A 27,132-nucleotide genomic window follows, 5' to 3' on the forward strand; every position below is an offset into this window, starting at 1 on the left:
CCTCCTCCGGGGCGGGCCGAGGCCTGCGACGGCCCTGGGCGCTGTTAACCCGCCCTCCGCAGTCCCCTCCCCTCAGCCGCGCCCGCCCGAGTCAGCCGGCCCCGCCGCCGGGGGGAGCTGAGGCGACGCCAGCCGGTCCACCTGCCCCTGGCGGGCCTGAGGGCGGGGACGTCGGCAGAGCCCCAGGGCCCGGCCCCGTCGTTCGCAGCCGAGGTCTCCTCCTCCTCCTCCTCCTCCAGCGCCACCGCTTCTCCTCTTCTTCCTCCCCTCCTCCCGGCCCGTCGCTCCGCCCAGAGTCTGCGAGGGGAAAGGAAACCGAAAGTGCGCGGCGCCGGGCGGGGCCGCGGACCTGCCTGGGCCAGACCCCGAGCACCGGTCGCGGCGGCCGCAGCTGCGAGAAGTCGAGCCGTAGCCGGGTGAGTGACCCCCGGCCCCGCACCTACTTCTGCCCGCCGCGACCCGCGGCGCCCGCGCCGCTCAGCCGCCGCATCTGCCGCCGCTTCTCCCCGGCGCCCGCCTCAGCCCCGGGTGCCCCATACCCGCCTCAGCATCCCCGCCGCCGCCTCAGTACGCCGCCATCCCCTGAGCGCCCCGTCGCCCCCCATCGGCCCCCTCGGCGCCCCATCACCTCCTCAGCGCCCCCATCGCCACCTCTACCTCCGGCCTCATCAGCTAGTTCCGCCTCCCACCTCCGTCTCTGCCATCATTTTCTGCCCCGGCCGCCCCTTTCGTCTTCCTGTGCCCTCACCTGCCACCGCCTCCTTCACCCTCAGCACCTGGACTCCTCATCCCTGTTTCCAGCACCCCCTGCCCAGCGGGGCTCAGCCCGACCTTCTTGAAGCCCCCCTACCTCCCCTGCCATTCCCGCCGCAGCCTAGCCACTTCACGGCCCCGGCTCCCCCTCGACCCCATGATTTTTCCATCAGGACCCCCTGGGCTCCTCGTTGCCGGTGACTCCTACCCTCCCGGGACCCTGGAGAATCCCCCTGATAGCCAGCTCTGGGCTCTTGTTTCAGCCTCTTCTTTCCCCCTCCTACCCCCCCATTACCATGCTCCTCTGATAATGACCCCTCTACCGGCTTGACCATCACTGATTTCCTCCTTCCTGCCCTTTTAGGCCTTGATTCCAAAAGAAACCCACTTTAGTCTGCCTTTTTTCATAGCATTTCCTGTCCTCTCAGCTCCTCCCTTTTTCTTTTTTTCCCCATTTCTTTTTACCCCAGAAAATTTCTGAGTTTCTATTTTAGTATTTTTCAACAAGAGAAAGAAGGCATTTTCTCCTCGGAATTCTTTTTTAACTAAAAAAAAAAAAAAAAAAACCACCCAAAATACTGACTGCACTTGAGAGCTGGGTTTGATAAGATGAGAGAAGAGATTCACCCAAAATATTCCCGGCAGGAAGGAAAAGGACTCCTTTTTTCTGATGAGGATAAAAGCTCCTCCTCATATAATGCCAAATCTATTCACAGTTTCCCACTATGAATATTTTAAAAGTCAGAGGGACAGTCTCAGAAATGCCTTTGCTGGGGACTCTGAGCCACCCACTCGTTCCTAGCCTCAGCTCATATGATGTGTATGATAAGTTCCCTTAAAGGGGCTTCCTCTTCCTCTTACAGGATCACTGTCAAAAATCTTCAAGAAGAAAGGAGAAGGAAAAAACTGCAGATTTCTAGCTCATCCTAGGGAAACAGCATCCTGTAGATGCTAAGCCCCTGGTTATTGAAACATTTAATTTCTTTCTCTTGATTCAGTAGAACAGAGGGGTTTAATCAGTTTGGCTGCATTCCATCCAAACAATAGGATCAGGGATAACTGCTCACTGATTATTTATAAACTATAGAATACGGTAAGCTGTAGAGTTCTGTATAGTATACCTGTTGGATGGGGTGTTGAATACATGGTTTTTGGATTAACAGAAATGTATTTCTTTCTGCCCTGGCAACAAAATTTGTCTGCTTTGTGGGAGAGGAAAATGAAACCTAGCAACCGATTAAGTAACTCGGCTGAAGGCGTAAACCAAACAGTAGTTTTGAAAGGGAATTGATGACACTCCTTCTACCCCAACGAAGTGCAGGGATAAAAGGAAGGAGGAATTTGAAATCACCTAAGTTGTGAATTTAACATTTTATATCATATTGTGCATTCACAGAGTTGAACACTTGTGCCTGTGATTAAATGTGTGTTTAACTCTTAGTTTATGAATCATTAAGATGTAGAAGCAGGAGGATTGGCATGATGCTCTTTTGTGTATTTTTCTGCTAGATGCTGTGTTTCAGGGGCCTTGATCTCTCTCAATCTGTGCAGATTTCCAGATACTGAAAGTAACGTGAGTGTGGAGGAATTCAGGTAACTCAGACATGGAAGACAGAAGACCTTGTGTGGAGGCCAGACCAAGAAATCCCCATACTAACCACAGAGGTGAGCAAGAATTTCTACCTAATGGGAAGGAAATTGAGTTCCCTATGAATGAGCAGGCCCACCTAAGATTGATGGCCTCTCTCAAGTAAAGAATGGCTTATTCCGGGGTGCCTGGGCGGCTTAGTCGGTTAAGCGTCTGACTTTCGCTTGGGTCATGATCTCGCGGTTCGTGGGTTCGAGCCCCGTGTCGGGCTCTGTGCTGACTGCCAGCTCAGAGCCTGGAGCCTGTTTCAGTCTGTGACTCCCTCTCTCTCTGACCCTCCCCTGCTCACGTTGTCTCTCTCTCTCTCTCCTAGAAATAAATAAAACATTAAAAAAATTAAAAAAAAAAAAGAATGGCTTATTCCTTAGCCACAGCATGAATGACTGAAAAATAGAGAGCCTTCTCTTTTACCTAAGGGAGCTGATGAATGGGTATAATTCTCATTTAAAAAGATAGTAATAAGGTGTCTAAATTGAGTGGTACTACCCAAAAGAAACATAATGCAAGCCAAAAATACAACTTTTAATTTTCTAGTAGCATCATTTAAAAAAGCAAAATGATGAGGGTGTCTGGGTGGCTCAGTAAATTAAGTGTCCAACTCTTGGTTTTGGTTTGGATTATGATCTTGTGGTTCGTGAGTTGAAGTCCCACATCAGGTCTTGTGCTGACAGCACAGAGCCTGCTTGGGAGTCTCTGTCTCCCTCTCTGCCACTTCCTGCTCATGCTATCTCTCATAAATATTTTTAAAAATGCAAAAATAAACAAGTGAAATCCATTTAAAAAATTTAATAATAAATTAATAAAGCTTAACATTTATTTAAATGAGTATATCCAAATAATGTCATTTTATAGTAATAATTGAATACATACATTTTATTATCTTAGTACTTTAATAATTTCAGCATTTTTACTTACTACCCCAAATATTCAAATAATACTCTTGGTTTTTTTTTAATGTTTTATTTATTTCTGAGAGAGAGATAGAGACAGCATGAGCAGGGGAGGGTCAGAGAGAGAGGGAGACACAGAATCCGAAGACAGCCTCCAGGCTTTGAGCTAGCTGTCAGTATAGAGCCCAATGCAGGGCTCGAACCCACGAACCGTGAGATCATGACCTGAGCCGAAGTTGGACGCTTAACTGACTGAGCCACCCAGGCGCCCCAATATTCTCTTTTTTAAAGATTTTATTTTTTTATTTTTATTTTTTAAATATTTTTTTATTTATTTCTAGGAGAGAGAGAGAGAGAGAGAGAGACAGCGTGAGCAGGGGAGGGTCAGAGAGAGAGGGAGATACAGACTCTGAAATAGGCTCCAGGTTCTGAGCTGGCAGTCAGCACAGAGCCCGACGCAGGGCTCGAACCCACGAACCGCGAGATCATGACCTAAGTGAAAGTTGGGCGCTTAACCGACTAAGCCACCCAGGCGCCCCCGTTGTTAAGATTCTTAATAGCCATACATGGCTAGTGGTTATGTAGTTAATGGCATATGTCTAGTACCCTAGCCACCAAAGTAAAGTTCCTTCTAAAAGCATCACTCTACTGCTCTGATTATTGTATTTGCTTAGAATTTTCTGAAACAAAACCAAATGGAGTCTTGCTTTTCCCTAAGTTTGCAACATGTCATCTGAGTTTTAGCTGTGGAACAAATGAGGAAGAACTGTATAATTTTATTTTATGAGCTGTGTGACTATTGAAAGAATAAGAAACAATACCAATTTATATTCTTCAAAACATCAAGTCCTTGGTCAGATTGAAATATTAGAAGGACTTTCTTTTGATATTTTGAGAGTTTGAAAAGTAAATAAGGTAATGCTTATAAAATTTAAACTTCAGTAATAAAGGATTTATATTTTGCTAAATGTTCCTTTGTTGTCACATCAAAATTTTTTCTACGATATGCAAAACAAGGAAAAGTGCACATAAATGGATTTAGCATCTAATGTCATGAAATGGTACAGTCATCTTGAATATAATGTGCATTCATAACATTTATATCATCATATACAGTTTTATTTGTTTTTTAAATCTCCCAAGTAATTCTGCCACATTGGGTCAGCTCCATCAATTTTATAGGAAAGGAAAGTGAAAGACACTGATCTCTTGGATATTTTGGCCAAATTTACTTCTGAAAGGTGTGTCAAATTAAGGAAGCCAAGTTCAGCTTCATCCACAGGGTGATGTTAGCTTTCATGTGTGGACTTGGTATATCTCTTCCTTCCCTCAACAACTTATCTGAGGGTTGGTAGTAGATAAAACTATGTGGATGAAATTGTGCTTCAGAAAAGAGAAAAACTTGAGTTTCATTTTTCAGTTTCCTAAAACAAATTGTTTCCTTTTTCAGTTTCATTTTCAGTATATTAACTAGCTTAAAAACACCTTGGTAAAGGAAGCCCCACCTTCCCTGTTGCCATCTGATGCTGGACAAATTTCAAGAAGCATTTCTCCTGTAATTTTATCCCACTTGATGCCTCTGTTGCCTATAACATCATTGTTTAGTGGCAGAACCAGTGGCCCTGGAAATCAATAGGGTATTCCCAATAGAAAAGTATTATTAGTGTTCCTAGTTGTAACTAACATTAATGAGAACTTTTTATGTTTCAGGTACGCTACTAAGCATCTTGTAAACGTTTCATCTTTATGCCTGTGTAGATACTTAGGCTTAGAAGAAGTATTTGACTTATTCAAGGTTAAACAGTGAGGAAGGGTTAGGACAAGATTTGAATCAGGACTATTTGGCTCTGAAATTCATGCTTTGGCTATTATTTGGCACTGGCAAAAGACTAGAAGCAATAAGCTGATGTTTTTGACCCTCTGAAATAATCTGAGCTCTTGAGGATTAAATAAGGTACTGCAAGTATTTATTCTCTAGCATGTATTGGGCACTCAACAAACGTTCCTTTTTTTTGTTTTGTTTTTTAAGTTTACGTATTTAAGTAATCTCTGTACCCAGTGTGAGGCTCAAACTCAGGACCCCAAGATCAAGAGTTGCATGCTCTTCCAGCTGAGCCCGCCAGGTGCTCAAATGTTTATTCTCTTTCCTTTTTGCACCCTCTGAAAAACCAATGTTTTCATAATATATGCTGCAACCACAGTGATCTATTTTACATTTATTACGTGATTTCATAGGAAGACTTTTTTCTCCACAAAGAAAACCTACTTTCTTAGTTGTTTTGGAAAATGAGAGTATGTATGTCCCCTGTCCTATTAGATTTCCTTGCATCTTGATTTTTGTGCTTACCCAGTATTCCCATTGTGTTTAGGGCCTGTGGATGGAGAATTACCACCAAGAGCTAGAAATCAGGTCAATAACCCACCAGTGAATGCTCTCAGAGGAAGAGCCAACCAGCCGGGAAGGCAGCCTAGGGCCACCAACCATGCTGTTCCTGTTCGGCAAAGAGAAGAAAGGTTTGGTGCTATGGGCAGGAACCCACATCAGGGAAGGAGAAACCATGAGGGGCGTACTGGCGATGAACCTAGAGGCCAAAGACGTGGTCAGGAAAATGATGCTAGGCGGAGAAATGGCAACCAAGAGGGAAGGAACCACAGACCACCATGGTCTGATGAAAACTTCCAGCAGTGGCGAACGCCCCACCAGAAGCCTGCAGAACAGCCACAGCAGGTGAAGAAACTGGGCTACAAATTCCTAGAAAGTCTTCTACAGAAAGACCCTTCTGAGGTGGTCATCACTCTTGCCACAAGTTTAGGGCTGCAAGAGCTCTTGTCTCATTCTTTTATGAAATCAAACTTCCTTGAGCTCATCTGCCAGGTTCTTCGGAAGGCTTGCAGTTCCAAAATGGACCGCCAGAGTGTTCTCCATGTCCTGGGCATACTGAAGAACTCCAAATTCCTCAAAGTCTGCCTACCGACTTATGTGGTAGGGATGGTCACTGAACCCATCCCTGACATTCGAAACCAGTATCCAGAACACATTAGCAACATCATCTCTCTCCTCCAGGACCTTGTAAGTGTCTTTCCCGCCAGCTCTGTGCAGGAAACTTCCATGCTCATTTCCCTCCTGCCAGCTTCTCTTAATGCTTTGAGAGCCTCTGGGGTTGACATAGAAGAGGAGACAGAGAAGAATCTGGAAAAGGTGCAGACCATCATTGAACATCTGCAGGAAAAGAGGCGAGAGGGCACTTTAAGAGTGGATACCTACACTCTAGTGCAGCCTGAGTCAGAGGACCATGTTGAGAGCTACAGGACCATGCCCATTTACCCTACTTACAATGAAGTACACTTGGATGAAAGGCCATTCCTTCGTCCCAACATCATTACTGGAAAATATGACAGCACTGCTATCTATCTGGATACCCACTTCCGTCTCCTGAGAGAAGATTTTGTTAGACCCCTACGTGAAGGCATTTTGGAACTTCTCCAAAGCTTTGAAGACCAAGGCTTGAGGAAGAGAAAGTTTGATGACATCCGAATCTACTTTGATACCAGGATTATCACCCCCGTGTGTTCCTCATCAGGCATTGTCTACAAGGTGCAGTTTGACACAAAACCACTAAAGTTTGTTCGCTGGCAGAATTCCAAGCGGTTGCTCTATGGATCTTTGGTGTGCATGTCTAAGGACAACTTTGAAACATTTCTTTTTGCCACCGTGTCTAATCGGGAGCAGGAAGATCTCTGCCGAGGAATTGTCCAGCTCTCTTTCAATGAGCAGAGCCAACAGCTGCTAGCCGAGGTCCAGCCCTCTGACTCTTTCCTCATGGTGGAGACAACTGCATACTTTGAGGCTTATAGGCATGTCCTGGAAGGACTTCAAGAGGTCCAGGAGGAAGATGTCCCCTTCCAGAGGAACATCGTGGAATGTGACTCTTATGTGAGGGAGCCAAGGTACTTGCTAATGGGGGGCAGATATGATTTCACTCCCTTAATAAAGAATCCCTCAGCCACTGGGGATTCTCTGAGGAATGCCGAGGGCTTGAAATATCCCAGAGTGAATGTCTTAGACCCCAGCCAGTGGCCCTCAAAAGAAGCCCTGAAGCTGGATGACTCCCAGATGGAAGCCTTGCAGTTTGCTCTCACTAGGGAACTGGCTATTATTCAAGGACCTCCTGGAACAGGTAAGAGAATTTTTCAGATCACGTAACATCTGCCCTATGAGATAGGAAAGAGAGGCTTGACTCTAGGTTTCTGGAGTGTCGTGATTAGAAACGTTCTCCTGAAATGGGCATCAGACTTTCTTACAAAGTAGCTGTTCATGGTGATTTTCCAGTGGGCAGCCATTGCATACATAGTAATGCAAACTAGCCATGCATAGTAATAAAAATCACAAAGATTAGAGAAGACTGCTAAGGGGTCAGATTTAGGAAGATGCATGACCTTTGCTTTATCAAAGGCTGTGTTTGATTTTATATTACTTTAAATTAAATAATATCAAATACATAATAATAGCACTATGTACCAAGTAGTGTTTTACTACTTTTAGTAGTGTTGTATAAACTCATGATGTCCTCACAACAGCTCTGTGAAGTAGAAACCATTCCATTTTATAGATGAAAAACTAAGACAAGGAGAGGTTGAATAATATGTTCATAAAGTTCATAAAGATGGTAAGTGACAGACCTCGGACTTGAACTCAGGCACTGACTCTGGAGTCCTGGCTCTCCTAACTACACCATACTTCTCATGGAAATATGCCTCTCTACACCCTCCTCCCCATATGCCACTCTCATCCTACTTTGTAGTGATAACTGCTATTAGTTTGATGTGCATCTTTCCAGATGTCCTCAAAGGTGCCCATTGATCAGTCTCTGTGTCTGCATTCTTATGTATACATCCATGCACTCAAAGTTTTTGTTTTCTTTTAATAACATAAATGGGATCGTGCTGTATATATTGGTCAGTTATTTTTATAACAACGTGTTATGGACATTTCTACATTCTTTACACTCCAGTCACATTTAGAAATGTCTCTCACTCTTTTTTACTGTGCCTGCATTCAGTGAGGAATGAGTGTACCGTAATGGTGGGGTTTTTTTTGGTTTTGTTTTTGGGGTTTTTTTTTTTTTTTGTCATTACATAGAGTGCTTTAATAAGTATCCATCTATATATCTGTGTATCTGTGTATATTTATATATAGATATAGATACCTGGTATGTGTTTATGTTTAGGTATTCTGCTTATTATTCCTTAAAGTGGGAATTCACATTAATATAGTAGGTACTGCTAAATTACCCTCCCTAAAGGATACACACATGTGCAAAAAAACAAACAAAACCTGGAAAGTGGTCTTTAAAAAACACTAATAGGGCACCTGGCTGGCTTAGTCAATAGAGCATGTGACCCTTGATTTCATGGTTCTGAGTTCAAGCCCCATCTTGGGTGTAGAGTTTACTTAAAATCTTTAGAAAAATTAAAAAAAAAAAAAACACTGATAAAGTAATACCCACTCACAATAAAAAGTTATATAACCTGGGCACCTAGGTGGCTCAATCGGTTAAGCCTCCAACTTTGGCTCAGGTCATGATCTCAAGGTTCATGAGTTCGAGCCCAGCGTCGGGCTCTGTACTGACAGCTTAGAGCCTGGAGCCTGCTTCAGATTCTGTCTCACTTCCTCTCTGCTTCTCTACTTGCGCGAACGCGCTCTCTCTCTCTCTCTCTCTCTCTCTCTCAAAATAAACATTTAAAAAAAAAGTTATGTAACTGAATGGAAACTTTTCTGGTAAGAAACACCTGTATAATGGAAAAGTATACATAATTAAAAAGATGCTTTCGAGGCTTTAAAAGAAGAAAAAGAGGATGTACCAGTTTATACTCACCAAGAATGAACTAGTGTTCCCATTTCATTATATCCTATCCAGTATTATTGTGTTATCAATTTTTTTTTTGCTGATCAGCAGGTTTTGCTGATCTGTGAGGTTAAAATTTTTTGAACCATTTTTTCTGTTTTAATAAAAAATGGTTCAAAAAAAATTTTTTTAAAAATCTCTCTCACCACCATTCCACTCAGTTCCTTTCCCTAAAACGATGTTAGCTTCCTGTTGATTCTTCCAGAGATATTCTATAAATGTTGAAGTAAATGCTTGAATTGAATATGTTTATTACACTTAACTATTTTCTTTCTTTCTTTCTGTTTATTTATTGTAAATTTTTGTAAGTTTATTTTGAGAGAGAGAAAGAAAAAATGAATGGGGGAGGGCAGGGAGACAGAGGGACAGAGGCTCTGAAGTGGGCTCTGAGCTGACAGCAGAGAACCCAATATGAGGCTTGACCTCAGGAACCATGAGATCATAACCTGAGCTGAAGTCAGACACTTAACCAACTAAGCCACCCAGGTGCCCCTCTTTTTTTTTTTTAAGATTTTATTTTTAAGTAACCTCTGTACCCGACATGGGGCTTGTTTGAACCCACAACCCCAAGACCAGGACTTGCATGCTCCACTGACTGAGCCAGCCAGGGACCCTACCCCTTATTTTTTTTTAACCAATTATGCTAAAAATCATCTTGTGCATGTTGCTTTGTCCATTTAGAAAAGATCTTGGTGATCTTTTCATGTTAGTACATAAGTAGTAGCTCTTGTTTATGACTGCATAATATTCCATATGATGGAATAGTCTCTGTAACTAGTCCCATGTGGAAAGATTTATTAATACAAACAGTATTTCAGTGAATAGTCTTGTTTGTGAGTCATTTCATATATAAACAAAATATATGCAGAAGAGAAATTCCTAACTTGATCGAAGAATATATAATTGCATAATTTTAATAGATACTGCCAAATCACCCCCTGGAAATGTATATCACAGTGGTTTATATTTCTTTAATTAAAAATGAGATTAAAAGGGCGCCTGGGTGGTTCAGTCAGTTGAGCATCCAACTTTAAAAAAAAAATTTTTTTAATGTTTATTTACTTTTGGGGCGACTGGGTGGCTTAGTCGGTTAAGCGTCCGACTTTCACTTAGGTCATGATCTCGCGGTTCGTGGGTTCGAGCCCCGCGTCGGGCTTTGTGCTGACTGCCAGCTCAGAGCCTGGAGCCTGTTTCAGTCTGTGACTCCCTCTCTCTCTGACCCTCCCCTGCTCACGCTCTCTCTCTTTCTCTCTCTCTCTCTCCTAGAAATAAATAAAACATTTAAAAAAAAATGTTTATTTACTTTTGAGAGAGAAAGAGAGGGGGAGGGGCAGAGAGAGAGGGAGACACAGAATCCAGGCTCTGAGCTGCAGCACAGAGTCCGATGCGGGGCTCAGACTCACGAACCATGAGACCATGACCTGAGCCGAAATCAGTTGCATAACTGACTGAGCCGCCCAGGCGCCCTGAGCATCCAGCTCTTCATTTCAGCTCAGGTCATGATCCCAGAGTCATGGGATTGAGCCCCGTGTCAAGCCCCTTAAGCCACTGTTTAAGATTCTTTCTCTCTCCCTCTGCCCCTTTCACCCACTCACGGTCTCTCTCTCTTTCTAAAAAAAAAAAAAAAATTTTAATAAAAAAATTTTTAAGTGAAATTAAATATTCCTTTTCAGTTTATTGGCTATTTATATTACTACTTCTATGGATTGGTTTCTTTATGAATGACTTCTTTTTCTTATTGATTTATAGGAGCTTTTTGTATATTCAAAATCTACATGTTACTGTTTAATTTCCCTTAATGTTATCATTTGAATTAGGACTCATTAGTTCCAGGTATAGTAATAACTTCAGGCCAGCTTAAGCCACACACATGAATGGTTACTAGGAAAGAGCATACTGGTGAATATGAGGGGGAAATAGTAAAGGGGGTCCTTTTTGAGGTGGAAATCCCAAAAAGTATCCATTCTAAGGGGAAGGAAGGAGTAGGAGGGGATAAATAAAGTAAATATCAAATTACAAAGAGTTTCTTTCCTCCTGAGGTATCCTTATCCATCCAGTCCTGCAACTAGAAACTTAGTTTTCCTTTTGTGCTCCCCACCCTAGTCAAACCATTATCAAGTTCCAATCAATGTTACCTCTGAAACTTCTCCCCTGGCTGGCAATTTATCTCATCTCTACCACTGAAGCCAAGCCTCAGTCTTTACTTACCTGGAATATGGCAGAAACCTCCCGACCCCATCCCTGTTCCTTCTTGCCCTCTTTTAACTCAGCTTTCACTTCCCCTGAGAAGTCTCTTCTAATCTCTTTGACTAAGCCAGAATCCCAGTTAAATGTTTTTTTTGGTACTGGGTATTTCTCATTTCCCACATTTATGATTTTACATTTGTTTCTGTGATTATCTTATCTTCTACAAGTTTGTTAAGTTCCAGGAAGATAAGAACCATGGCTGTTATGCTCACTATAGTATTTCTTGCATCTAACCCAGTGCCTGACACCTGTTAGGTGCTCAGTACTTATTTGAAAGGAAAAAAGGAAGGAAGAAATTGTTATTTATCTTACTATACTGAAATCTTTGATTTTCCTGTATCGCTTTCTCACTCACCTTTTGAGTTTTTTGAGAACAGTGGCTACCTTCTTAGCCTGACATAGTGTGAGAATTTAGTTATTTGTGACTTAATTAACTATTGGCCATTTACTAATGAGGCCATAACTCTAACTTGAATGTTGATTTCTCTTGAGTTTTCCCCTTCTTTCACAAAAGCACGTCTACTGTGGTATATTGAAAGCATTTCTAAATAATTTGCTACATGAGAGTTAGCATGTAGCTAGTAAACAACTGGCTAAAAAATATCTTACAATTGAAAAGTGTAGTGAAAAGTGTCACTTACAAGTGAAAAAATATCTTACAGCTAAGAAAAAAAAGAGGGGGGGTACTTACAGCTGCAAAAAAAAAGAGAGGGGAGAGGAGATTATTTTTATGTGGTGATAGAGAACTATCTCCAAGGTACATTAAGTGAAAAAAGTAAGATGTAGAATAGTGAAAGTAGTCTGCAGCTGTTTATATTAAAAAAAAAAAAAAAAGGCTATAGAAAGACTGTATTCATTTTTGTTTGCGTTTGCATGGAATGACTAACTCTAGAAAGTTACGCAAGAAACTGGTAATATTGGTTGCTTCCCAGAAAGGAACTGGGTGACTGGGAGACAGAAAAGCAGGGGTGCTTTTCATAAAATACTCATTTGTGCTTGGAATTTTAAATCATCTCAGTGTGTGGCTTTAAATTTTTTTAATAATAATTTGCTGTAAGTAATTAATTATTCCTTCTAGAAAATCTTTAATTTTTTTTAACTCTCCTTTTTCCTTGTTTTCTAGGCAAAACCTACGTTGGTCTAAAAATTGTTCAGGCGCTTCTAACCAATGAGCCCGTCTGGCAAATTAGCGTCCAGAAATTCCCCATCTTGGTTGTATGTTATACTAATCATGCTTTGGACCAGTTTCTGGAAGGTAATTTTAGGCAAAATTGTTCTCTATCAAGACATTTATAGTTGAACCATCACCAACTTCAGTAGCTTAAATTTTATTGCTCTTTGAACTAAGTCCATAGTCCGACCTGTGACCTGCAAGGCTGTGTGTGGCCTGCTCCAGTCTAACTCCGAACCGTATCTCCTACTTCTTCCCATATTCTCCCTAACTCCAGCAACACTGATTGTCTGCAGTTCCTTGAATTCCTCCAGCTTCTCTCTTGGACCATGTTGTTCCCGCATCTGTAGAAGACACTTTTTCTCTCTCCATTTGACCTCATCTAGCCTGGTTGACTCCAACTCATTCTTCAGGTCTCTCCTTAAATCTCTCTTCAGGTGTACTTTCCCAATTGCCCCCAGACAAAGTTAAGTCTCCTTTTGTATTTTTTCTTCAGAGACTTAATACACATGTAACAATTTATTATATGGGTTTCTACCCTAGACTATATACACTCTGTGGGTTGGTCCTATTTCTTGCTATATTTACAGATTCTAACACTCAAAAAAATACTAATCGCATTAACAAATGAATAAGTATATGTTTTTCCTTTTGCTTAGAATATTATTTTCCATTCTATATCTTCCTTTCATCCAGATTAAATCTTTTTTATTCTTGGAGTCTCAGTTTAAATATTAGATCCCTACCCCACCCAAACTAGGTAAGGTGCCCTCTTATGTATTTACAATATCACGTACTTACAGTACTTAACTGTACTTATTGCTGTTATGAGAAATTGTTTAATGTGTATCTTCTCTGCCAGACTGTGAGACATGAGAACAAATTGGGAATAGAATCTGTGCTTTACCTGCTGTATCTTAAGAACCTAGCACATGCCTGGCACATCGTGACCAATTGGTAAATACCTGTAGAGTGAATAATAAAGAACATTTACTAAGTGCTGACCTTCAAGTCACAAATGAAGAACTGAAGCTCAAGTTAAGAAACTAGCCCCAGTTTACACAGCCATAGTGGTGAAGTCAAGATTTGAGTTTCCAGATATCTGATTCTAAAGCCTATGTTCTGAGGCGCCTGGGTGTTTCCATTGGTTGAGCTCTTGATTTCTTCTGCTCATGTCATGGTCTCGCGATTGTGAGACCGAGCCCTCCATTGGGCTCCGTGCTGAATGTGAAGCCTGCTTAAGATTCTCTCTCTCCCTCTGTCCCTGTCCTCAGCTTGTGCATGTGCTCTCTCTCACACTCTCCCTCTCTCTCTCTCTCAATAAAGCCTATGTTCTTAAGTACCACACTTTACTGCTCTGCAAGTCATGCCATCTCTGAGGCCTTTTTGCTCATTAATAGGGTAGATTCCTGTAAGTACCAGTTTGTTCCTTAAGGGGCCAGCTGAGAAGCATCCCAAACACATAGACCTCTCACCTAAGAGAATCAGCATAGCTCCTCTCACCTCTTGTGCTCCACTTTGCTCCATAGGCATCTATAAGTGTCAAAAGACCAGCATCGTGCGGGTAGGTGGAAGGAGCAACAGTGAAATCCTGAAGCAGTTCACCCTAAGGGAGCTGAGGAACAAGCGGGAATTCCGTCGCAACCTCCCCATGCACCTCCGAAGGGCCTACATGAGTGTGAGTCCCAGCTTTGGAATCTGAGATAGTTCACGGTAGAAGTAGACTAGATAGCAGTGGCTTTCTGGGTAGCCGTCCAGGGGAGGTAGGCTCTCCACAAAGTGGTAAAGGACCCGGGTTCCTTCCAGCATTCTATCCTGTGAATCCCATGGTGTGATCTTTGCCCTCGTAATCAAGATGGGGAAAGGACAGAAAGGGGCACACCACCCCTCCCAGCCCCCGCCGGGACCTTTAAAGGCTACTTCCCCCAAATCACCAGCAGCCCTACTTATAGCCCGTTGGCAGGGAAATGTCAGCTGCCAGCTGGGCAGCCGTGTACCCAAACAAAACTCTGAGTCCCTGTTACTAAGAAAAAGAGAAGTCTCAACAACAGTTTCCTTAGCCTGTTTTTCTGTTGTGTTATTTGTTCCTTTTTCTTACTGGTTGGTAGGAGTCTTTTAGTCCTTTTAGGTAGTAATCCTTTGGTTTTAAGATTATTTAAATTAAGACTTTACTGAAACTATTTTTTGACTGGTCTCTTTCTTTGTTCCTCTCTTCTTGCTGTTCCTGTCTTAGCTTTGTTTTCCCTCATGGCGAAAACCGAGTTTGGGGGATGATGGCACTTGCTCACCATTTCTTTCCCTCTGTTCTTGGCAGATTGTGACACAAATGAAAGAGTCAGAACAAGAGTTGCATGAAGGGGCCCAGACCCTGGAGTGCACCATGCGTGGTGTGCTACGGGAGCAGCACCTGGAGAAGTACATCTCCCCCCAGCACTGGAAAAGCCTGATGAACGGACCAGTACAGGTAGGGGTCATCCTGGGAGCTGTAAGCATTTATCTTGCCTCAGTACTTGGAGAGAGTCTCCAGCAGAAGCAACAATGCAAAGCATTAGCCGTTTTGATAATCTGATGCTGGCATAATGTGAGAAGTCCCTTTTGATGAGGAGAGGAGGCTGGGTATACTAGTCAAGAACAAGATTCTGGAGTCAGCATGCTGGATATGAATTCAGATTTTGCTCTTGGCAAGTTACTTAATTTTTCTGTACCTGTTTCCTGTCATAGAGTGGGGATAGTAATAACATTAAGTAGAACTTTATGAAATTGCTAATATTTGTGAATTTGACTTGCGGAAATAGCAGTTTCTAACAGATAACATAATTGGTATAGGACTATTATTTGGATAAACAAGTTAGTATTTATAAACCACTTAATTAGTGTGTTATAAATGATTGTTAAATTAAACAAAATCATAAGAAGGCAACCCAGCCCATATAGACAGCCTAGAAGTCAGCAAACCTAACGTCACACAGACTGACTATGTGCTGTGGCCACTATGATCCTCGGATATCTCAGCAGTCAAACCAGGGTAATAATGCCTAACTTCAAAGGATATTCTAGGTAGTAACTGACACAATTCCTGTAACAAGGCTGGCCAAGAACCCATTGAAATGGTAGCTGTATTATCATTGAGTTGGTGATTTCTAGGGTTACAAACCCAGAAACTTGAAGGGGTCAGTCAGTATCTATAAATGACTAAAGCAAGCTAGGTGTGAGACATCAGAAGGTAGAGAGGACTTGGCAGACTTTTGGAAAAGAAGTGGTAGCGATCCACTCCTAGCCATTTGTTGCCATTCCCAAATGCAGGCTCATTGCTGCCATAGATCCTGATTTTGTTGATAGAGGAAATTTTTATTTTTAAAATTCTCTACAAGTCGTATTTAATGATCCCATTGCCCAAGGGATGCCAGCTTGCAGCCTCTAAATTTTAAGAGAACTACTTTGATACGTCACAGAAACCTTTCCTTTATTTACATTGGTTGTCATAGAATTCTCATGACTGATAATTATTACTTCCTCAGGATAGTGAATGGATTTGCTTCCAGGGCTGGAAGCATTCCATGATGCTGGAGTGGCTGGGCCTGGGTGTCGGTTCTTTCACCCAAAGTGTTGCTCCAGCAGGACCTGAAAATACAGGTAAGAGTGCATGTCTACCCAGTATCACATCTTAAAGTGGAGCCTGGTAAAGACCAGAGAATAAAACTTGAAAGTAATACCTAGAATATATAATGAACTATAATCAACTAGAGAAAGACAAATAATAGCTTGATAGTATAGTAGATAAAAGACATTTAATAAGCACATCACAAAATAGGAAATTCTAATGGTCAACATACATATGAAAATTACTCATTAGAAAAGCTTGGAGCGCCTGGGTGGCTCAGTTAGTTGAATATCCAACCTCAGCTCAGGTCATGATCTCACGACTCGTGAGTTCGAGCCCCACATTGGGCTCTGTGCTGACAGCTTAGAACCTGGAGCCTGCTTTAGCTTCTGTGTCTCCCTCTTTCTCCCCCTACCCTGCTCGTGCTCAGTCTCTGTCTCTGTCTCTCTCAAAAGTAAATAAACATTAAAAATTTTAAAAAAAGAAAAGAGAAGAGCTAAAACCATAAGATATTGTTACACATCAGATTGGCAAAAATTTTCAAGTTTGCTATATTGACAAGAATGTAGAGCAGTAGGAACTATGATACACTGCTAGTGGGGATATTTTTCTAATAGAAAAATAGAAAGAACTCAAATATTCATCAATATTTGTATACTATGTGGATCAGTTACTGTCCATTCAGATCATGAAATACTGTACAACAGTGAAAAAGAATGAATTACAGCATATATATGGCAACGTATGAAGCTCAAAAACAGAATGGAGGGGCGCCTGGGTGGCTCAGTTGGTTAAGCGTCTGACTTCGGCTCAGGTCATGATCTCACGGTTCGTGGGTTCGAGCCCCGTCGGCCTCTGTGCTGACAGCTAGCTCGGAGCCTGGAGCCTGCTTCAGATTCTGTGTCTCCCTCTCTCTCTGCCCCTCCCTGTTCATGCTTTTGTCACTCTCCTTCAAAAATGAATAAACATTTTAAAAATTAAAAAAAAAAAAAAAACAATGGAAAAAGCAGGGTGTAGGAAAATATATATAATATTCCATTTATATAGAGCTCAAGAAAGTGTAAAAAGAAAGCCAAAACTAGACTATGTGTTGTTAAGAGATGTATATGCATTATAAATATAGTAAAGTTATTTTAAAAGAAAGCTGGGGAGGGGAATGAGCAATATAAAATTCAAGTTAGACAGGCCCACAAATATCTTCAAGAAATTGGTGATTTTCTCCTTAAAATGGGTGGGAGATACTTAGATGTTGATTTTTTTTTTCCTAATGTTTTTATTTTTGAGAGAGAGCATGAGCAGGGGAGGGACAGAGAGAGGGAGAAACGCAGTATCTAAAGCAGGCTCCAGGTTCTGAGCTGTCAGCATAGCACCCAGCGCAGGGCTCGAACTCACAAACCGCAGGATCATGACCTAAACCAAAGTCAGATACTTAACCAACTAGTTAAGCCTGGGTTAAGCACCCAGGCACCCTTGGATGTTCACTTTATTTATTTTATTATCCTTTAAATTGCCTGTTTACATTGTGTACCCTCCTTTGTGTATTTGACACAAGTAAATCTTCTTAAAAAGGATATGTTTATATGATATTTAAAAATATAACAAAAAAGCATATAAGGAAACCTAAGCCTCCTTCCCCTAATTCTCATTTCTCCCAGTTTCCTTTGCTACAAGTAACCACTTAAACCCCTTGAGAATGCCTTCATTCATCTAAGCTCTTATAAGTGCCCCGTTCTATTCTTTGGCTTTAAGAATTTCACCCCTATCTTTCCTGCTTTCCTCTTAGCCCAGGCAGAAGGGGAGGAGGAGGAAGAGGAAGGAGAAGAGGAGGGCTCACTGATTGAGATCGCAGAGGAGGCTGACCTAATTCAAGCAGACCGGGTGATTGAAGAGGAAGAGGTGGTTAGACTCCGCCGGCGGAAGAAGGAAGAGAATGGGGCAGTCCAGGAGTTGGCTAAAGTGCTTCTGGCCATGAGGCTAGACAACTATGGCCCTGGGACAACAGCTGGGCAGGAGCAAACCGGAGGAGAGTGGGAGGTAAGCTCACTTCCTCGTGGCCTCTGGAAGCCCTAAAAGAATGGGAAATGGGAGTTCAGTTATTACTACCAGATGGTGGGGGCTGAACTCTCCTGAAACACGCCTGAGAACATCTGTTCTGACTAGAACTGCAGCCCCTTATTTTCACACACTTCTGTTACAGCAGCATGTTCACCTTGTCCTCAAAGTTAATTTACCTGTTTTATAGCCTAACTATAGTAGAAGACTGGTCCAGTTCCCAGGAGTATAAAAATCATGGCCTTTCAGAAGAGCCTTGGCAAGAATTTCCAACTTAGAGAAACAGGAAGCAGGTAGCCAAATGCTTCTCTTGAACTTTCAGAAAAATAGACCCCATGAGGTTCAGATCAAACACAGTCTCAGTGCTTGGTGCTTTCATGGGTATTATCTTCTCAAGGACAAATGAGTCTATGAAAAATACATTAAGATTTTAGAGAATTCTATTCAAGTAAAACAGAATGAAGCAAGCAGCCGTAGAAGCGGGATGGAATATTCATCCTTTATTCACCCTGGAATTTGATATTTCTTGTAAAGCCAGAATAGTTTGAGTGCCCAGACTTTCCCTCTGGTCATTCCTTTGGTGGAACCAAGTGGTCCTCCAAATTTACCATTCATTACTATGACAGTAGGGGACTGGATACTCAAAATAACATTTTCTAAACTCATGATTTAAGGGACTTTCAAAGTCAACTCTGGATGCAATTTTCCCTGGTCTGCTTGCTTTGAACCTGATCTTCTAGTTCAGTTCAGCATGACTGTATGTGATGGATGGAGTCTGATCCTAATACTTGAAATCATGGATTAGGCATCTCTCTGCCACGTGGCCTTAGGAGGAGTTGATTGGTTTGGTTTGGAACCAAACCAAGGCGGGGAGGGGAAGGTTCATAACATTGTGATCTCTATCTTTCATGCCAGTCCTTAGTGACAGAGGCGGGGGAGAACACTTTCTCCTAAGTGGTACCTTTACTGTCTCAATATGATGGCATTAAGACCATCTTAGCAGGACCCGTACAGCATTTAACAAGAAAGATTCACCTCTACTGTTTTCATGACATATGTTTTAGGAATGAGAAATAGAATGTGGTCAAAGGACATTCAGTGATAACAAGTGTCAGCACTATTCTAAGTACTTTTCATGTATTTATTCCTTCAGCCAATTCAGCAAGCCTGCAAAGGTGTATACTATTATTATAGGAGGTGCTGAAGTATGTAGAGGTTGAGTAACTTACTCTAAAGGTAGATGGGGCTTTGAACCCAGGCATACTGGGTACAGGGTCCCCATTTAGCCACTGTGCAATGGAGTATGTGTTGGAAGAGTACAAGACATTTAAGGAAGTTCTTCTGAGGTGGCAGCCCCTTTTTTAATGTGCTCTGGCCTACACCTTGGCCTTAGAACTGAGCCAGACTCTGTTCAGTTGGTAACCGTGGCTGCTGTTGATGTCCACAGACCCAGCGCAGCCAGAAAAAGAAAATGAAGAAGAAAGTGAAGGTAGAACTACGCAAGCTCAACACCATGACTGAGGCTGAGGCCAGTGAAATCCAAGATGTTTGGCAGTTGGACCTGAATTCTCGCTGGCAGCTGTATAGGTATTATGCCCACCCTCCTCCCAACCAGCACATGTAATTTCCCCAAGGGGTTCCTTTGCTCTTCCTGGAACATAATCCCCCATCCCTCCATCCCAGCCTTCAGCAGTGTTAAGTAATGGTTGGTTGCATACCCCCATTGAACTGAGTGGGGGGGATGCAGTCATGGGATAAAATAGACACTTGGCTCTATCCTATGGAGCTTAGAGTCTATCCAGGAAGACAAATTAGTTAATTCTGCAAGTAAAAAGTTAAAAATAGACATAAACACTAAGAAAGAAAAGAGCAAGGAGTGCTAAGGCTATGAACATAAGGGATCTGAACATAAGGGATCTGAACTGCTCTGAGGTATCCAGGAAAGTGACAAGGCAAGATGTGAAGGATTGGTAGACATTAGGAAGACCAGCAGGGATGGGGAGCAGATGAAATCATGGGGGCCACATACGTAGAGGCCTTAACATGTGAAGGGTATGTTTATTTGAGAAATTGAAAGAAGACCGCCCTCATTGCTGTGACTCAGAGAAATGGAAAGTGAGGTCAGAGAGGTGGGCACGGCCTAACTGCAGGGCCTCATGGGGCAAAAGTGAGGAGCCGGGATTATCAAAAGCCACTTTTCAAAAAGTATTGGGGCTCCTGGGTGGCTTAGTCGGTGAAGCGTCCGACTTTCGCTTAGGTCATGATCTCGCAGTTCGTGGGTTCGGGCCCCGCGTCGGGCTCTGTGCTGACTGCCAGCTCAGAGCCTGGAGCCTGTTTCAGTCTGTGACTCCCTCTCTCTCTGACCCTCCCCTGCTCACGCTCTCTCTCTCTCTCCTAGAAATAAATAAAACATTAAAAAAAAAAAATGAAACAAAAAGTATTGATAAGATCTTGGAACAGTGTGTAGCAGAGTAGTGACATGATCTGTTTTACTTGTAAAACAAGACTGGAGAATTAGGGGAGGGGACTCAGGGATGGGCTAAGGAGAACTTGTGAGAAATACTTGAAGCTTTTGAAGTTCCTTAGTTTCTTAATAATTAACCTGTGTTCTTTATCCTGTTCCCCTCTTTAGCTGTGGCCACCTATGTACATCTCTCTGCACATCTTTTTTTGGGCATTTTGGACTCTTGGGGTCCCTGCAAACCTAAGTCTCTCCTCCTCTCTCTCTGTGGCCCATAAGCTCTTCAAGGGTCCCAGTTCCATGTCATACATACTGCAGGGGGTTCCTCCACCTTCTTAAAGAACACATCTTCCTTTCTCTGGTTCTTCACATTCTCCAGGCTGTGGCTACAGATGTACCAGGCCGACACCCGCCGAAAGATCCTCAACTATGAGCGCCAGTACCGCACATCAGCAGAGAGAATGGCTGAGCTAAGGCTCCAAGAAGACCTGCACATCCTGAAAGATGCCCAGGTTGTAGGAATGACAACCACAGGTAAGAAAGCATGGGAAAGTTTTATCAGATCCAGCCATTCACTCCTGGTGCCAAGCTCTTACCAGATTATCTAGGATAGGTAAAGAGAAGCTTCTTCAGTAGGTTAGAGGGAAAGGCTATGAAAATCTATTGAAAGCGGGTTATGTAAGGAACTCATGATGAAATGCACCTGCTTGTTCCTGCTGCATTCGATAACCTGACAGTGACCAACGTGGGTATCATGCTCTGGCAACCACTCAGTAGCACTTATTCTGTCATTCAGTGGCCACCACAACCCTGGATGGATATGAGGACTCAGCTTTCACAGATTCAGGTTCTGGGGTCCAGTGCATCAGCCTAGAGGAGCCTCTTCTCTCTTGACTCCAGGTGCTGCCAAATACCGTCAGATCCTGCAGAAGGTAGAGCCTCGAATTGTCATTGTGGAAGAGGCTGCCGAAGTCCTCGAGGCCCACACCATTGCCACATTGAGCAAAGCTTGCCAGCACCTCATTCTGATTGGGGACCACCAGCAGGTAGAGCACGTGCCCCTGGGAAAGAGAGAGGGCTCTTGGAGGGTTGTGCTCAGACAGAAGGCCCTGGCCTCTCTGCTTCACCAGTCCTCAAACTTATTACAGAGGCAGATATTCTCAGGTTCAGCCTACTTCTCTGACTTACATCACCATCATTTGCTCACTGTGTTTCCACTCCCTGCCCTCCTTTCTACTTCCTCATGGCTTGCTATTCAAATGATAGGCAACTTCCTCCATGCTGGCATCAACTCAGATGTCACTCTTTAGGGAAGCCTTTTTAAGGAACTACCACTCTGGGGCACTGTGTCACATCACCCTTATTTCTTGCCTCATGGTCCTTGTCACTCTTTATCCTTAGCCTGTCAGTACCTAGAGCAGTGCCTGGCACATAGAAGGCACTTGAAAAACATTTGATGGGTAGGTGGGTGGTTGAGTGAGTATATGGTTGGATGGATAAAATATGTCAATAGAGAGTCCTGAAACATGTTTCTTTTCTCAGCTGCGTCCCAGCGCCAATGTGTATGATCTAGCCAAGAATTTCAACCTTGAAGTGTCCCTCTTTGAACGGCTGGTGAAAGTAAACATTCCCTTCGTTCGTCTGAATTACCAGGTGAGAAGTTGGACCTCTGTTATTACCTACCAGATGTTCAGGAGAAATCTCCTGTGAGCCTGCCAATTGTCAGCAAGAAAGGTCTCATAAAAATAAAACTAGCTTAGTAATTCAATGATTGTCAGACTTCTTTTCTGTGTTAAAATACCACAGGATCAGCCTATATTGAATTTGTTTTGGCTGAAGGAGCTGTTTACATTCTGCTCTTTTCTCCTGATTCTTTTCACATTACTTCTAGATTTTACACCAGCAGCTTAGTCTTTAGAAAACTGTCCATTTATTCTCGTACATGTTTTTCTCCCTTCCTCCCTCCCTCCCTGTCTCTCTCTCTCTCTTTCTTTCTTTCTTTTTGTAAGTAGGCTCCACACCCTATGTGAGGCTTGAACTCACAACCCTAAGATCAAGACTAACATACTCTACCAACTGAGCCAGCCAGGCATCCCTTCTCTGGCCACCTTTCTAATGACATATATGTCTTATTTCAGCACCGCATGCGCCCTGAAATTGCCCGGCTTTTGACCCCCTACGTTTACCAGGATCTGGAGAATCATCCCTCTGTTCTCAAATATGAGAGGATAAAGGTGAGTCTGCTCTATTTGAGCTTTCTGTGATGCTGTCAACAACCTCGGAGGCTGTATTTCCTTATGATGGAAAAGGGTTTTCCAAAGGGACTAGAGCCAACTTTTTAAAAAGCTCGTTACTAAGAGGAGAAATAGTGTAGAAGTTGAGAGATATAGATGTGGGTTTTGAATCTCAGCTGTGCAGCTGTGTAAGTGGTTAGCAAGTTATATACCAATTCTGAGTGTCCTGATCTTCCATACAGAGAGAATAATGGGTACTGCCTCACTACTTAAGCATTGTCTTGAGTGAGGTAACGTGTGTAAAGCGATTGGCACAGTGGAGTGCTTGTAAGTTAGCTGCTCACTCAACATCTTCATCGTAGCTGCTGCCTGTTTCCTGAACTGTAATAGTTAGATTGTGGATGACTGTTTGAAATATTAATATCAAATATATTAGAAGCTAAAATAGACAAATTCTTTATCCGTTTTCCTACCTACCATGGTCCCAAAAGAAAACACGTAGTTACTGACACCAGAATTAAAAACTATGGTACAAAGTATACAGAAAACCTCGCAAAGTCTCTCCCAGGAACAGGGTAAGTGGCCAGTACATGTGAAGATCAGAAGAATTGCATGCGTGAGCCTTCTAACATACCATTTCTTTTCCTTTCTAGGGGGTTTCTTCCAACCTTTTCTTTGTAGAACACAACTTTCCTGAACAGGAAATCCAAGAAGGCAAAAGCCACCAGAACCAGCATGAGGCTTGCTTTGTGGTAGAGCTGTGCAAGTACTTCCTGTGCCAGGAGTACCTCCCCTCCCAGATCACCATCCTCACCACCTACACTGGGCAGCTCTTCTGCCTGCGCAAACTCATGCCAGCCAAGACATTTGCTGGAGTCAAGGTCCATGTGGTTGACAAATACCAAGGGGAAGAGAATGACATCATCCTCCTTTCATTAGTGCGGAGCAACCAGGAGGGCAAGGTGGGTTTTCTCCAGATATCCAACCGCATCTGTGTGGCCTTGTCCCGTGCCAAGAAGGGGATGTACTGCATCGGGAACATGCAGATGCTAGCCAAGGTGCCCTTGTGGAGCAAGATCATCCATACTCTTCGAGAGAACAATCAAATAGGCCACGCACTCCAGCTGTGCTGCCAGAACCATCCTGACACCCACACTTTAGTATCCAAAGCTTCTGATTTCCAAAAAGTGCCCGAAGGAGGCTGCAGCCTACCCTGTGAGTTCCGGCTGAGCTGTGGACATGTCTGTACCCGTGCCTGCCACCCTTATGATTCCTCACACAAGGAGTTCCAGTGCATGAAGCCATGCCAGAAGGTTATCTGCCAAGATGGGCACCGGTGCCCTCTTGTTTGCTTCCAGGAGTGTCAGCCTTGTCAGGTGAAGGTGCGCAAAACCATTGTTCGGTGCGGTCATGAACAAATGGTTCCTTGTTCCATGCCTGAGTCAGATTTTTGCTGCCAAGAACCTTGCCCCAAGGTTCTGAAATGTGGGCACAGGTGCAGCCACCCCTGTGGTGAAGACTGTGTGCGCTTGTGTTCAGTAATGGTCACCGTGAAACTCAAGTGTGGGCACAGCCAGCAGGTGAAGTGTGGTAATGTGGAAGACCTTATGTATGACCTGCCAGTCAAGTGCACCACCAAGTGTGGCACTATCTTGGACTGCGGGCATCCTTGTCCCGGCTCCTGCCACAGCTGCTTTGAAGGGCGCTTTCATGAGCGCTGTCAGCAGCCCTGCAAGCGCCTGCTCATCTGCTCACACAAGTGCCAGGAGCCGTGCATCGGCGAGTGCCCACCCTGCCAGCGGACCTGTCAGAACCGCTGTGTCCACAGCCAGTGCAAGAAGAAGTGTGGGGAGCTGTGCAGCCCCTGCGTGGAACCCTGTGTCTGGCGCTGCCAGCACTACCAGTGCACTAAACTGTGCTCTGAACCCTGCGACCGACCCCCATGCTACGTGCCTTGTACTAAGCTGCTGGCTTGTGGCCACCCCTGCATTGGTTTGTGTGGGGAACCATGCCCCAAGAAGTGCCGTGTCTGCCACCAGGAAGAAGTCACCCAAATCTTCTTTGGCTTTGAGGATGAGCCTGATGCCCGCTTTGTGCAGCTAGAAGACTGCAGCCACATCTTTGAGGTGCAAGCCCTGGACTTATACATGAATGAGCAGAAGGATGATGAAGTTGCCATCAAGTTGAAGGTGTGCCCTATCTGCCAAGTGCCCATCCGCAAAAACCTGAGGTATGGAACCAGCATCAAACGGCGGCTGGAAGAGATTGAAATAGTCAAGGAGAAGATTCAGGGCTCAGCGGGGGAAATTGCAACCAGCCAGGAACGACTTAAAACCCTGCTGGAGAGCAAGAGCCTCCTCCACCAGCTGCTTCCTGCAGACTTTCTGATGTTGAAGGAGAAGCTGGCCCAGAAAAACCTGTCTGTGAAGGACCTGGGCCTTGTTGAGAATTACATCAGCTTCTATGACCGCTTGGCTGGCCTGTTGGATTCTCTGAAAAAGGTGCACGTCTTAGAACAAGAGAGAGTGAGGAGTCGACTAGATCAAGTCCATGACTGGCTAGCCAAGAAGCGTTTGAGCTTCACCAGCCAGGAATTGGAGGACCTCCAAAGTGAAATCCAGAGGCTCACATACCTGGTGAATCTCCTGTCCCGCTGCAAGATAGCAGAGGGGAAGTTGAGAGGTAGCACAGCAGAGGAGGTCTACAGTGTCCGGAAGGTCCTTGAGAGAACATGTAAGTTCACCCAGGAGGATGATCAGTTTGTGCAGAAAAAGATGGAAGTTCTGAAAAGCATTCTTCCCTGCTCTGGCCTGGGCATCTCAGAGGAAGAACGAGTGCAGATAGTCAGTGCTATGGGTTATCCTCGTGGCCACTGGTTCAAGTGCCCCAATGGCCACATCTACGTGATAAGCGATTGCGGAGGAGCCATGCAGAGGGGCACATGTCCTGACTGCAAGGAGGTGATCGGGGGCATAAATCATACTCTGGAAAGGAGCAATCAGCTTGCTTCTGAGATGGATGGAGCCCAGCACCCTGCCTGGTCTGACACGGCCAACAACCTGATGAACTTTGAGGAGATCCGGAGGATGATGTAGGAAGATGGCGCACCGCTGCCTTGTGCCTGGCCACCATCTGGCTGGGATCGGCTCCCTTATGAAGGAACCGAAGTTTGTTTTTATTATTGTCCTTTAGTCTTAGCGCCTATTTAAGGATCCACTTTTAGGGATTGCCCACATTTGTTTCTAGATTTCCCCTGCGCTAGAATAAGCACTTTACCTCCAGAACTGAGAGCAAAGTTAACAGACACCTTTTTTTCTCTTGCAAGTTAGTGGACAGGCTCCCTGGAGCATGTTTGGGGCTTCCACCTAGAGCTACCTAATGGTATCTCTGGGTCCTGACTCAGATATTTTTTCTGCAGTGCTCCGGGGGCAGAGTATGAACTCAAGTGAAGCAGACTCATTCTAATAGCCAGGCCCTAACTTGTAGACTAACTTCAATTCCAATAAACAGAGGCCCAGAGGAGTTGTTTATAACCTGCTTATCCTTTCAAGGAGCACAAAAGTCCCTCCCACCCTCCTCCTGGGGCATCCTCACTCCAGGAGACGAGGCATGTGATAAGACACAGACTTCAGTGACTAACCCTGACCCAGTTACATATTCACTGAGAGTGGGAAAAGTGTTGACTACCCACAGCTGGGGGCTGTGCAGCAGGCCCAGGCTGACTAAGGAGTGATCCCCATACCCTCTCCTGTGACCGGCACTTTGGGGTGGTGGTTTCTTTGCCCGCAGGAGGAGTTCAGTAGCAGTGCTGGTCCCCCAAGGCCCTGGATGGAACTAAACCAGCAGCACCGATCCAAAGTGTGACCTTTTGTCCCAACACTATTAGCTTTTGCCTGGGCAGGGTTAGCATGCCAGCAGCTTCTGCAGGCTCCAGACCCATGCCAGAAGCCAGTCCCTAGGCCTGCTGCTGCCTGCATACATATTCCCTCAGTCCAGTGTTCCTAGGACAGACACTTAGGCATCTCAGGTCTTTCTAATGTTGGTGAGAAAAATGTCCTTTTCCTATGTATGCATTTCCTTTTTTGTCTTTACTATGCACTTTAGCCTATAAAGCCAATTAATAAAAACGATGATTGAGAAAATCAGTGGTCCATGTTTGTCAACTTTTA

General features: G+C 43.9%; 1 protein-coding gene across 2 annotated transcripts; it reads left to right on the top strand.

Moving 5' to 3' along the window:
• Positions 1–127: 127 nt before the first annotated feature.
• Positions 128–27,105, top strand: ZNFX1 (zinc finger NFX1-type containing 1). 2 transcript variants are annotated; one of them, XM_039230006.1, is made up of 14 exons: positions 128–416; positions 2,263–2,418; positions 5,661–7,469; positions 12,568–12,699; positions 14,145–14,293; positions 14,930–15,079; positions 16,134–16,248; positions 18,000–18,250; positions 19,716–19,855; positions 21,109–21,263; positions 21,630–21,775; positions 22,272–22,382; positions 22,868–22,963; positions 23,617–27,105. In XM_039230006.1, exons 2-14 carry the CDS (start codon positions 2,358–2,360, stop codon positions 26,056–26,058), a joined length of 5,757 nt encoding a protein of 1,918 aa, XP_039085937.1. In that variant the 5' UTR covers positions 128–416; positions 2,263–2,357; the 3' UTR covers positions 26,059–27,105. The 2 variants fall into 2 exon arrangements, with proteins under 2 accessions (XP_039085937.1, XP_039085936.1); XM_039230005.1 differs by having other exon boundaries at positions 2,305–2,418.
• Positions 27,106–27,132: the final 27 nt, after the last annotated feature.

Source organism: Hyaena hyaena, unplaced genomic scaffold, assembly GCF_003009895.1.
Source record: "Hyaena hyaena isolate Hyena2069 unplaced genomic scaffold, ASM300989v1 scaffold_42, whole genome shotgun sequence".
NCBI classification, from domain to species: Eukaryota; Metazoa; Chordata; class Mammalia; order Carnivora; family Hyaenidae; genus Hyaena; species Hyaena hyaena.